Source organism: Leptodactylus fuscus, chromosome 2 (genome assembly GCF_031893055.1).
Source record: "Leptodactylus fuscus isolate aLepFus1 chromosome 2, aLepFus1.hap2, whole genome shotgun sequence".
In the NCBI taxonomy this organism is placed as follows: Eukaryota; Metazoa; Chordata; class Amphibia; order Anura; family Leptodactylidae; genus Leptodactylus; species Leptodactylus fuscus.
This window is the reverse complement of record NC_134266.1, coordinates 276696022-276709093: the sequence shown is the minus strand read 5'-3', so window position 1 is coordinate 276709093 and position 13072 is coordinate 276696022. Positions and strand designations below refer to the sequence as shown.

Here is a 13072-nt window from a genome sequence, read left to right as displayed (position 1 = left end):
GTCCCCGAAGCTCGGAGTTCCCCCTGCTTATTCTCTGCAGATCTTCAGCAAACATTACTAGCTGATGCCTGAGTAATAGGAAACTAAAGAGGAGCCCCTGTACTCTAGAAACTATAAGAGGGGCATCAGAAGAAAAACGGGAACATCTCCAGAAAATAGTACTGGCCAATGAAGCCATATTTATCCCATACTGTAGTAGCCATTGAAAAAGTCTAAGACAACCCTTTAAGTGCACTAAGTATAAGGGGCTGTGGTCATAGCTCTAGTCATATACCCGAGCACTCCGTGCGGGTCAGCTGGCCACCAATATTAAGTCCTGGACATATGTATTACCTGTGGTGTTACATAGGACTCCATGCACAGTAACACAACATCTGACACTCACATAATTATGATGATGCAAAAAGTTAATGAGAAGTTGTACATCTTTCCACCTGCGAGGACGTCCATACATGTGAGACTTCTACCCCCGGGACTGGAGAGAGTGTATAAATACAGCAGGAACCAGACAGGGCTCGTATAATCCATTCTGAGCTTCCGGAGATTCATTGACCTGAACTATTAGTAGAGTAAGTTGTGCATGGTTTCTTATTTTATCTCTTATTATATTATCTTATGCTTATTGTGCCTGAGCTGCTTTTGCCAAAATTTTTCATGTGTCCTCCATACCACCAAGGCCAAACATCTACTCTCTTCTTCACCTTTTTCATATTTTGTGATGGTTATGGAGCGGGGAAATCCTGTGAATATCTGCAGAGCCCATAGGTCGGAGATAGGGTTGAGTGATTGGGACTGGAAAAAATCCGATTCTGATCTGCAATCGAGTAAATTTCCGGCAGGATTGAGGTCAGAGGTTATCTCAAGATCAGCTCAACCCTACTTATGTATATATCATTAATAGGGTTGAGCGATCGGGATCAGGAAAGATCAGATCCTGATCGGTGATCGAGCCAATTTCATGATCGGCATCGGCTGGAAAATGATCGGAAATTGGATCCTGAAATCTCAAGATCGGCTCAACCCTAGTCGGAGATCATGTCACAAGGATATATTTGACACCAGTCCAGAGGGTTTGTTTTACCTCCTTCTGGACAAAGTTACTAGTTGTGCGAGGGGCCGACTTATACAACTGATAAGCTCCTTACTATATGTCTTCGTATATGTTTCATCTTTTACTGCCATCAAGTGCACTCCAAAAATTTATGTTGTAGTCTCACATTTTTGCTGTGTTTTTCTATTTCTTTGTGTGTTTGTTAATAATTGTAACATTTTTAATGGCAATTTTGGCAAATATAATTTTGGCAAAATGTGATTGTTTAGTTCCAGCCAAGTAGGGTTTGTCTTTTTGACTCTTGAAGGCTTGGGTTTCTAAGGTATTAAAGAGGTTTCCATGTAACATAACAATAACTTGAAGACAATTAGGAAAGGTCATCAATATGAGATTGCTGGGTGGTCTGATGTCTAGAACCCCCGCCGACCAGTTGGGCAACTCTTTCCAGAATACAGGTCACTATAAAGCTCTCCATTTATCAATATTGGGTTTTTGAATTCACTTGAAAGTTCTTATGGAGAAATAAAAAAAATCCTAACCTATATAATTTTTTTCTTCTAGGATCTTCTCATTTTTGGAATTTTTGACAAGAGGATGACAAACCAGTCTACACTCACTGAAATTGTGCTGGTTGGTTTTCCAAGTCTCCCTCTGAAGTTCTACGTACCGGTATCTCTCGTCATGTTTTTGGTCTACATCACTTCTCTGTTTGCCAACGGTACAGTCATGGGCTTAATCATTGGGATGGAAAGTCTACATAAGCCGATGTACATGGCCATAGCCAATCTTGCCGCTTCCGACCTATTGTTTGACACAATCACATTGCCTAAAATTATTGCCAAGTATTGGTTCGAAGCCGAGACAATGCCCTTCTCAGCCTGTCTCTTCCAAGTCTACTGGGTCCATTACCTGGGAACTCTTGATGCTTTCATCCTCATGGTGATGGCCATGGATCGTTATGTTGCCATTTCTAGACCTCTTCATTATTCCTCCATAGTTTGCAACAAACATATGGCTGTAGCCTGTATCTTATGTGTTTTTGGATCGTCCATTGCAGGACTGATTACTATTTCTATGAACATTACTCTAGTATTCGCTTGTGGTCGGACAAGAATCCTCGGCTGTTTTTGTACCAGTTCTACTGTCCATAGTTTGGCTTGTGGAGATGTCACACTTTCTAAACGTGTGGTTTTCATTACAGCAATGGTCGTCCTGCTCTTACCTTTAAGCTTCATTATATTCTCCTATATTGCTATAATAAGGATCGTGTCTTCTTCCACCCACTTGGGAAACGGCCAAAAAGCCTTCTACACCTGCTCCACCCATCTCTTAGTGATCACTATATACTTCATCCCAAGACTTTTTGTCTATATAATGAACCAGACCCAAATAATTCTTAATGTAGACGTCAATGTCTTGCTCCTTTGCGTGTATACATTCTTACCTCACGTGACCAATCCGATAATATATTGCTTAAGGACCAAGGAGTTTAAGCATTTAATAAAAAATATTCTTAAGAGGCACTTACCACTTAAAATTACATAATAATTGGGACTGGGGAAGGCTAAGCCCAAAGCTGGCCATCCATTAGATGTGTATTGCCCAATTTTGATGGGTTTGACCATTCATCTAATGTCTATGGAGACCAATCTATTCTCCCCAGATGGTAGATGTTGGGTGACATAGTGACATAAGCATCTAGTAGTTAGATTTTAACTGCCCAATCCATTCATTTGGCCAACACCTATGTAAGGGAAGTGACCAAGTAGGTGGACATCCTTCCATCCATCTACTAAGTGGTGGACCTTAGTGCAATAAATGACCTTCTACTCTACCGACCACCTTTGACACTTCTCCTCTTCAGTATCTCATATTGGCCCAGATTTACTAACTGGACTGCACCTAATGAGAGTGGCCACAAGTGCACCCCAAAATGGATGATGCATGTCAGCTCTCATACCCTGCTTTCTGCTTTTTAGACAGTGGACAGGGCAGGACAGGAATCTAGTGGAGATATCTGGCCTGTTAGATGTACTAGGGCTTTCTGTCTTGAGATAGACCAGTCCCCTTAGATAAGAGCTCAGACGCACCTACAGATCCCTACCTTAGAATATTCAATTTTTTTTTATTCACTCCACCCATGTGACCTGTACTGGTATAGATGGTACATCCCAAATGACAAATAAATAAAGAAACTTTGTAACTATGTCTGTATCTGACTGTCCCATTCATGTGTTTCCGTTGTTACAGACTACGTACATTCCCTTTGTAGTCTGGCCCTGCCATTACGTCTTATTTCTCTTCTAATTGTAACTTTACAGGTTATAAATTTAGGTGACAGCTCAACAAATGGGTATCGTGGCCGTCATCTCAATATCCTCTCACCTTGTGTAAGTGCCTTGCCAGTTTATGTATAAGACTCAATTAGCTTATGCAAAAATTCCTCTACCAAATTGTGCAATTTCACAAAAAATTTCAGGTTAAACCGATTTTCAAACTAAACTTTTTTCTGACCCTTTAAAAAACAAACAAAAAAAAAACCAAGCCTTTGCTTTCAGTGATGCCTCTAACTTACTGTCTGAAGGGAGGGCAAATGGTGGATAGATGGTTTGGGAGAATCACAGCTCAAGGCTGACTTGTTATCAGTGGTGTAACTAGGAATGCCGGGGTCCGAAAAGACCCCCGAGTATAATGATAGCAGCGGTAGCGGCTGTCACCGGGCCCCTAATGTCCCGGGCCCTGTGTCAGCTGCCTCTGCGGCTACGGCGGTAGTTACACCACTGCTTGTTATATTTCAATGCAAGCGCTTTGCCTTTTTCCTAGAGGACTCATTATTTAAGGCTAAGGCCACACTTTGCAGAAGAGCAAATTTTTTATTGCAGATTTTGCTGTGTTTTTTTTTGAGCCAAAGCCAAAAGTGGCTATAAAAGGAATGGGAAATATCCAGAGTTTTCCCCTCTGCTCAGTCCACTCCTGGCTATGGAGGCCGGCAAATGACAACGATGTCCGGGAATAAACATCGGACGCTACAGCAAAGCCACGGAGAGGTGAGGAATATAATTTTTCTTAATTTTTTTTAAAAATTTTCCTGCACCTCTCCATGGCCTCCACTTCTTATATATTGTATACAGTATATAATAACAGCACTTTAATTTTATACCAAATCAGTTTGCTCTGAACCGAAACTTGCAAGTATTCCCATCACTACTTTTTATAAATGAAGAGCACAAGTGACAATAAGATGCTTTGTAATATAGCTTAGTAAGGAAAAATTCTTCTTTCTCCATTTCTCAGGCTGTTTTCTTTCCACTTCCATTTCACTCAGTCTCTTACATTTGTGAAGAGGGGAGGGGGAGGAGGGGGCTGCAGCTGTCTAATCAATAATTTGTTGCCTTTATTGTGTGCATGTCTCTTCCTCTCCTCTTACCATAGACTTCTATGTTCCATGTAACTAAAAACATTGTGGTCTTCTTCAGGCTTCTTCTAGTCTGTTCCAGTCATTAGGATGATGTCAGTGGCGTAACTACCATGGTAGCAGCAGTAGCAGCTGACACAGGGCCCGGGACATTGGGGGCCCGGTGGCAGCCGCTACCGCTGCGTTTTTTTTTTTTTTTTTAATAGGCCGTTAGCGGCTGGACTTACTCCAGCCGCTAACGGGCCCTATATACTTACCGATCCTGGCAGGGGCCGGGATCGGTAAGTGACACTGCGGGCCCCACAAGCACTATTATACTCGGGGGTCTTTTCGGACCCCCGAGTATAATGATCAAAAGTGCAGGAGAGGTAAATGAACATAAAAAACTGTGTTACTTACCTCTCCAGGCTCCGCGCAGGCTTCGGCCTACTTGTGTGACGTCTCAGACGTCACATGATCGGGGCCTGCGTCCTTATGCGTCGCGATGCAGGCTCCCGGTCACATGACGTCCCTGACGTCATTGAAGATGGCCGCCAGCGGGGAGTCGGGAGACAGGTAAGTTACAGTGTTTTGGGTTTTTTTTTATGTTGTTCTTCCCCTGGGTCTCCGATTATTATACTCTGGGGTCTGAAAAGACCCCAGAGTATAATAATTGTTAATGGGTGTCCACAACGGGGCATAATAGTGTGTGAAGGGGCCACAATGGGGCATAATACTGTGTGCAGGGCCACTATGGGGGATAATACTGTGTGCAGGGGCCACTATGGGGTATAATACTGTGTGCAGGGGCCACTATGGGACATAATACTGTGTGCAGGGGCCACTATGGGGTATAATACTGTGTGCAGGGGTCACTATGGGGCATAATAGTGTGTGCAGGGGCCACTATGGGGTATAATACTGTGTGCAGGGGCCACTATGGGGGATAATACTATGTGCAGGGGCCACTATGGGGTATAATACTGTGTGCAGGGGCCACTATGGGACATAATACTGTGTGCAGGGGCCACTATGGGGTATAATACTGTGTGCAGGGGTCACTATGGGGCATAATACTGTGTGCAGGGGCCACTATGGGGTATAATACTGTGTGCAGGGGCCACTATGGGGGATAATACTGTGTGCAGGGGCCACTATGGGATATAATACTGTGTGCAGGGGCCACTATGGGGTATAATACTGTGTGCAGGGGCCACTATGGGGGATAATACTGTGTGCAGGGGCCACTATGGGACATAATACTGTGTGCAGGGGCCACTATGGGACATAATACTGTGTGCAGGGGCCACTATGGGACATAATACTGTGTGCAGGGGCCACTATGGGACATAATACTGTGTGCAGGGGCCACTATGGGACATAATACTGTGTGCAGGGGCCACTATGGGGTATAATACTGTGTGCAGGGACCACTATGGGGGATAATACTGTGTGCAGGGGCCACTATGGGGCATAATACTGTGTGCAGGGGCCACTATGGGGTATAATAATGTGTGCAGGGGCCACTATGGGACATAATACTGTGTGCAGGGGCCACTATGGGACATAATACTGTGTGCAGGGGCCACTATGGGACATAATACTGTGTGCAGGGACCACTATGGGGGATAATACTGTGTGCAGGGGCCACTATGGGACATAATACTGTGTGCAGGGGCCACTATGGGACATAATACTGTGTGCAGGGGCCACTATGGGACATAATACTGTGTGCAGGAGCCACTATGGGGCATAATACTGTGTGCAGGGGCCACTATGGGGTATAATAATGTGTGCAGGGGCCACTATGGGGTTTAATACTGTGTGCAGGGGCCACTATGGGGTTTAATACTGTGTGCAGGGGTCACTATGGGGTATAATACTGTGTGCAGGGGTCACTATGGGGTATAATAATGTGTGCAGGGGCCACTATGGGGTATAATAATGTGTGCAGGGGCCACTATGGGGTTTAATACTGTGTGCAGGGGTCACTATGGGGTATAATACTGTGTGCAGGGGTCACTATGGGGTATAATAATGTGTGCAGGGGCCACTATGGGGTATAATAATGTGTGCAGGGGCCACTATGGGGTATAATAATGTGTGCAGGGGCCACTATGGAGCGTAATAGTGTGCGTAGGAAGGTGGGGTCGTGCGGGGTTTTCGGCGTTGGTCGGGGTTTTCGACGTCAGCCGGGGGGGGGGGGGGGGGGCATGTCAAAGGTTCGCCACGGGGCCCCGCCATTCCTAGTTACGCCACTGGATGATGTTATAGGCCCTGGGGAATGCAGAAGTCTGTGTTAGGGCCTTAGCAGTCAAATGGGATGTGCAGACATCAAGATTAGGGTTGAGCGATTGGGATCGGAAAAGATCGGATTCCGAACTGCGATTGAGTAAATTTCACAATCGTGATCGGAATTCCGATCCCGATCTTTTTAGGCGGGATTGAGGTCAGAGGTTATTTACCACAATGCTTTGCTACTGGCCAAGCATTGTGGGAAAAGCTAGCAATGTTAGCTAGTCTAGAGATGAGAGAGTACTATTTGAAACTGCCGTTTCAAATAGCACACTCCCATAGGAATGAATGGATGCAGCCAGCACACAGCCTGTGCTGGTGTCCAGCCACTTAACCCTCAGCGTGACGGCTGTGTCCATTTCTACGGCATAGCAGGGAGGAAACAGAAGAGTAGATAGTATCTACCCTTTTGTTTCCTCCCTGCTGTGCCGTATACTGGACTCTGCTACATCTGCATTACTGTACATTGACTTGTCTATCTACTCTTCTGCTTCGTCCCTGCTTGTTAAATATCTTGTATTTGCCGGTGAGACTTGTGTCCACTGTTAAATATCCGTACCTGGCCTTGAAATTGTGGGATAGACTTATGTCACGTGTTGTAGGCCTTATCCACGATAGGAAGAAGTCAGCTTGTTATAAAACAGTGTAGAGGTTTATTAATATCTTGAAGGAAAACACAGGAACAGGGAAAATGTCCAAAGAACACAAATATCAGTCAATTGTCAATAGCTTACATCTTCAGAGAAGTTAAATCATCTGGATATCTTGTAGTTACAGCTTGGTTCATGCTTGTCATCTGGTCTGGTCATCTGGAATATTCACGACATCTTGTCCAGGATGACAGAGAGGGATGGCAGACAGACCTGCCATAGATTCCCCATGGATCCCCCTCATGGATGACGACGACGACGTGTGTGTCTGTCACTCATTTATGTTCATGAGAGTGGGTGTTACCTTCCATCTTGTAGCTATGTAAGGAGATTTCTAAAATGGTGTACTCTAACCGCACCCATGTACCAAAAATACAACAGATATGATATCAGTAGAGTGTTAACCCCATGTCTGCTAGAGAATATTGTAAATATATAATATTTAACACTGCTTTACCATATACTCAGCTCTGCTACATCTGAGATGTAGCAGAGCTGAGTATAAGGCACAGCAGGGAGGAAACAGAAGAGTATAGTCCACTAGAAACAGAATAGTCCACTTACCTGCATAGAAGCGCTGCCACTCCCCGTTGTTCTCACTCCTCTTCTCTCTCATTTACAGGCCTTCAGAGCGCCCCTAGCTCCCAGTTTAGGGTTACAGACCTAGGAAGAAGGCGGGGCTTGTGGGTTAGGAGAGTGTGTGAGGGTACTGGGAGGGGAGACGTGAGTGATGCACTCACGACTCCCGCCCTGTACTCGTTCACACTCTCCAAAGCCACAACGGTGGCTCTGAAGGCCTGTGAATGAGAGAGAAGAGGAGCGAGAACAGCGGGGAGCGGCAGCGATCTGTGCAGGTAAGTGGACATCAGGGGGGACTAAGTAGTCAGAGGATTTTGTTTCAATCACTACACAGTGTGGAGTCTAACAATTAAAGCGTTCAATTTTTGGACTACATGCTGTGTAGTGAACAGGATCATTTTTAAAATCCGATTTTCGATTATTAAAAAAATCCCATTGGTTTGCATTAGGATCGGAATTGGGATCGGAATTGGGTTCGAACAGAAAATGATCGAAAATCGGATTTTAAAAACGATCTTGAAATCTCAAGATCGGCTCAACCCTAATCAAGATGCCTTGACACATGCACCATGATGTTGTGGGCTCTATGTGACTGCTTAGGTCTAGGGATGAGCGAGTAGGTTTTCGATTGAATATTACGGTATTCAAAATATTCGTACTTGGTCGAATACCACGCAGTAAAAGCAGTAAAAAAAAAATTCCCCTCCCACCTTCCCTGGCACTTTTTTTTACACCAATAACTGTGCAGGGGAGGTGGGATGGGAACTAGGACAAATGGAGGCATCGAATAAAAAATGTATACAGTCATTGGCTGCCGAAATCAGGCGACCTCCAATCTATAAGAATAGTGGGTGACAGTTTCGGTTCAGATGCGACTGTGAAGTAGACAGGGAGAGACGTTCTGCCAGGGGTAGCTAGGAATTAGAATTATTTAGGCAGCAATCTTACCCATTCAAATGAATGGGTGAGAAAGACTCCTGCAGGTCTCCGTCTCCTGCCTCTGTTTTGTGCAGGAAACGGAAACCTACAGAACGGAGACCGGGCGCAGATGTGAACGAGCCCTTACACCAACTTAGTTGTAGCACTGCTTGAAGATTGTATATACACCATCTGTACACCATCTGTATATACAATCTTTTTGCAACTAATTTCCCCCCAATCTACCTTTCCCATCTCCTATCCTATACCTGTTGTAAGCTAGGTGTATACTTGCTATACAGTACGCTTGTATACAGATAACTTACAGAGGATTTTGGGCTCTATATACCTTCCCCATCTCCAGTTATATACGTGTTTGGTATTTGGGCGCTATAGTTTGGAAGGGCTCTCCTCAAGGGCCAAAAAAGTAATTTTTGAGGGTCTCACCACATCACACACACAATGTTAAGGGTAGGGGTGTTGGATTTCCCCCTCGCCTCTGTCTAGAAAGTGACTGTCATGTTTTAGAGTCTAGACTAGACTGTACAGAGACATCAGCCTTAAAGATATGGAAAAAAACATGAAGACGACAGGAAGGGGAACACTCCAGAAGTTTTTCTGGCCTTCAAAGCCTTTGAAACAATTCAGTATTAAGGAACTGAATATATCTGAATGTCTCCAGGTAGATAAACTAGTGTAAGGTTTATATAGAGGTGAGGTTTACAGTCACTTTAACCATAGGGCAAACAATGCGCCTTCACCGAGCCCTATGATAATGGGTACCAGGTACAGTCTTTCTGGTAAAATCCCAACATCATTGCAAACAAAGGCCTCTGGGAAGGTCGGCATGCTGTTAAAGGGAGCGCCCTCTATTGGTTTGCTTGCCCGAGACTCTGTCTTCCTAATTACATCATGGAGGATAGACTTGCACATTCTCAGTGAGCGCCCTCTATTGGTGTGTATACTTCAGGCACTGACATCCTAATTACATCATGGAAGTCAGATTTGCATATTCTTCCCATGTTCCTTTGCACAGGGCTTAATAAGACTCCACACACCTACATGGTGGTCTCTCCCTATGGAGTGATGATATCCCCTCAACCCAATGATAGAATGGTCACTGAGGGGCACAATGTGGGGACCACTTGAAGGGATTCTACATTTTGTGGGGCCACTTGAATGGATACTATATTTTGTGCGGGTACTTTAGAGGATGTGGAGGCCATTTGAGAGGGATATTAAAATATCTGGAATGTCATATACCCGAGCACTCCGTGCGGGTCAGCTGGTTTGGCTGATCTGACACCTCCACCAATATTAAGTCCTGGACATATGTATTACCTGTGGTGTTACATAGGACTCCATGCACAGTAACACAACATCTGTACTCACATAATTATGATGATGCAAAAAGTTAATGAGAAGTTGTACATCTTCCCACCTGCGAGGACGTCCATACATGTGAGACTTCTACCCCCGGGACTGGAGACAGTGTATAAATACAGCAGGAACCCGACAGGGCTTGTATAATCCACTCTGAGCTTCCGGAGATTCATTGACCTCAATAGAGTAAGTTGTGCAGGGTTTCTTATTTTATCTCTTATTATATTATCTTATCTGAGGGTATGATATAATCCAGCTCAATTTACCATACAATTTACCTCTGTTACATTGTATAACTATGGGTTTGCCTGGATCCATGATAGGGTTATCGTGCATGAACTGCCAACATTTTGGATGTGTCCTCCATCCCACCAAGGCATCTACTATGTTCTTCTCCTTTTTTGATAGTTTGTGAGGGTTATGGAGCAGAGAAATCTGGTGAATATCTACAGAGCCCATAAGTCGGAGATCATGCCCCAAGGATATAGTTGACACCAGTCCAGAGGGTTTGTTTTACCTCCTTCTGGACAAAGTTACGAGTTGTGCGAGGGGCCGACTTATACAACTGATAAACTCCTTACTATATGTTTTCGTATATGTTTCATCTTTTACTACCAACAAGTGCGCTGCCGAATTTATTGTTGTATTCACACATTTTTGCTTCCTTTTGGTGTCTTGTTCCATTAGGTTTTGGGATTTTTTTGTTATCAACAGTAACATTTTATTGGTAATTTTTGCAAATAAAATTTTGGCAAAATGTGATTGTGTAGTTCCAGCCAAGTCAAGTTTGTCTTTTTGACTCTTGAAGGCTTGGGTTTCTAAGTTATTAAAGAGGTTTCCCTGTAACATAACAATAACTTGTAAACAATTAGGAAAGGTCATCAATATGAGATTGCTGGGTGGTCCGATGTCTAGAACCCCCACCGACCGACCAGTGGATAGAATATACCAGGATGAAGTTTTGGGCAACTCTTTCAAGGATACAGGTCTCCATTTTTCAATATTGGGTTTTTTAATTCACTTGAAAGTTCTTATGGAGAAATAAAAAAAAAATTCCTAACATATAATTTTTTTCTTCTAGGATCTTCCAATTTTTGGAATTTTTGACTAGAGGATGACAAACCAGTCTACACTCAATGAAATTGTGCTGGTTGGTTTTCCAAGTCTCCCGCTGAGGTTCTACATACCGGTATCTCTCGTCATGTTTTTGGTCTACATCACTTCTCTGTTTGCCAACGGTACAGTCATGGGCTTAATCATTGGGATGGAAAGTCTACATAAGCCGATGTACATGGCCATAGCCAATCTTGCCGCTTCCGACCTATTGTTTGACACAATCACATTGCCTAAAATTATTGCCAAGTATTGGTTCGAAGCCGAGACAATGCCCTTCTCAGCATGTCTCTTCCAAGTCTTCTGGGTCCATTACCTGGGAACTCTTGATGCTTTCATCCTCATGGTGATGGCCATGGATCGTTACGTTGCCATTTCTAGACCTCTTCATTATTCCTCCATAGTTTGCAACAAACATATGGCCGTAGCCTGTATCTTATGTGTTTTTGGATCATTTATCGCAGGATTGATTGCTATTTCTATGAACATTACTCTAGTATTCGCTTGTGGTCGGACAAGAATCCTCGGCTGTTTTTGTACCAATTCTACTGTCCATAGTTTGGCTTGTGGAGACGTCTCACGTTCTAAACGTGTGGTTTTCATTACAGCAATGGTCGTCCTGCTCTTACCTTTATGCTTCATTATATTCTCCTATATTGCTATAATAAGGATCGTGTCTTCTTCCACCCACTTGGGAAACGGCCAAAAAGCCTTCTACACCTGCTCCACCCATCTCTTAGTGATCACTATATACTTCATCCCAAGACTTACTGTCCATATAATGAACCAGACCCAATTAATTCTTAATGCAGATGTCAATTTTTTGCTCCTTTGCGTGTATACATTCTTACCTCACGTGACCAACCCGATAATATATTGCTTAAGGACCCAGGAGATTAAAAATTTATTAAAAGATATTCTTAAAAGGCACTTACCACTTAAAATTACATAATAATTGGGACTGGGAAAGGCTAAGCCCAAAGTCTGCTATACATTAGTTGTATAATGGCCAAAGCTACCAATTTTGATGGGTTTGACCATTCATCTACTGTCTCTGGAGACCAATCTCTTCTCCCCAGATGGTAGTTGTTGGGTGACATAAGCATCTAGTAGTTAGAATTTCAACTGCTCACGCCATTCATTTGGCCGACAGCTGTCTAAAGTAGGTGACCAAGTAGGTGGACATCCTTCCATCCATCTACTAAGTGGTGGACCTTCTACTCTACTGACTCTACCACTTTTGACACTGTTCCTCTTAAGTATCTCATACTGGCCCAGGTTTACTAACTGGACTGCACCTATAGAGAGTGGCCACAAATGCACCCCAACTCGGATGGCGCATGTCAGCTCTCATACCCTTCTTTCTACTCTTTAGACAGTGGACAGGGCAGGATAGGAACCTAGTGGAGATATCCTGGTCTGTTAGATGTACTAGGGCTTCCTGGCTAGAGATAGACCAGTCCCCTTAGATAGGAGATCAGACGCACCTACAGATCCCTACCTTACAGTATTCCATATTGTCACCAATATTAGGTTTGCTGTCTCTACTTATTGAATGGCCTCTGGAATGGTGTGAGCAGATATAAAAAAACATATATATAGTACAAAATTGAATGATGAAATTGAATAGAAGCTCCACCCATGTGACCTGTACTAGTATAGATGGTACATCCCAAATGACAAACAAAT

General features: G+C 43.7%; 2 protein-coding genes across 2 annotated transcripts; both read left to right on the top strand.

Annotated features, from left to right (window-relative positions):
- Window positions 1-1645: 1645 nt before the first annotated feature.
- Window positions 1646-10762, top strand: LOC142194202 (olfactory receptor 2AT4-like). Its single transcript, XM_075263220.1, has 3 exons — window positions 1646-2588; window positions 5104-5150; window positions 10679-10762. Exons 1-3 carry the CDS (start codon window positions 1646-1648, stop codon window positions 10760-10762), a joined length of 1074 nt encoding a protein of 357 aa, XP_075119321.1.
- A 622-nt stretch (window positions 10763-11384) lies between these two features.
- On the top strand, window positions 11385-12335 carry LOC142194201 (olfactory receptor 2AP1-like). Its single transcript, XM_075263219.1, has one exon. It carries the CDS (start codon window positions 11385-11387, stop codon window positions 12333-12335), a length of 951 nt encoding a protein of 316 aa, XP_075119320.1.
- Window positions 12336-13072: the final 737 nt, after the last annotated feature.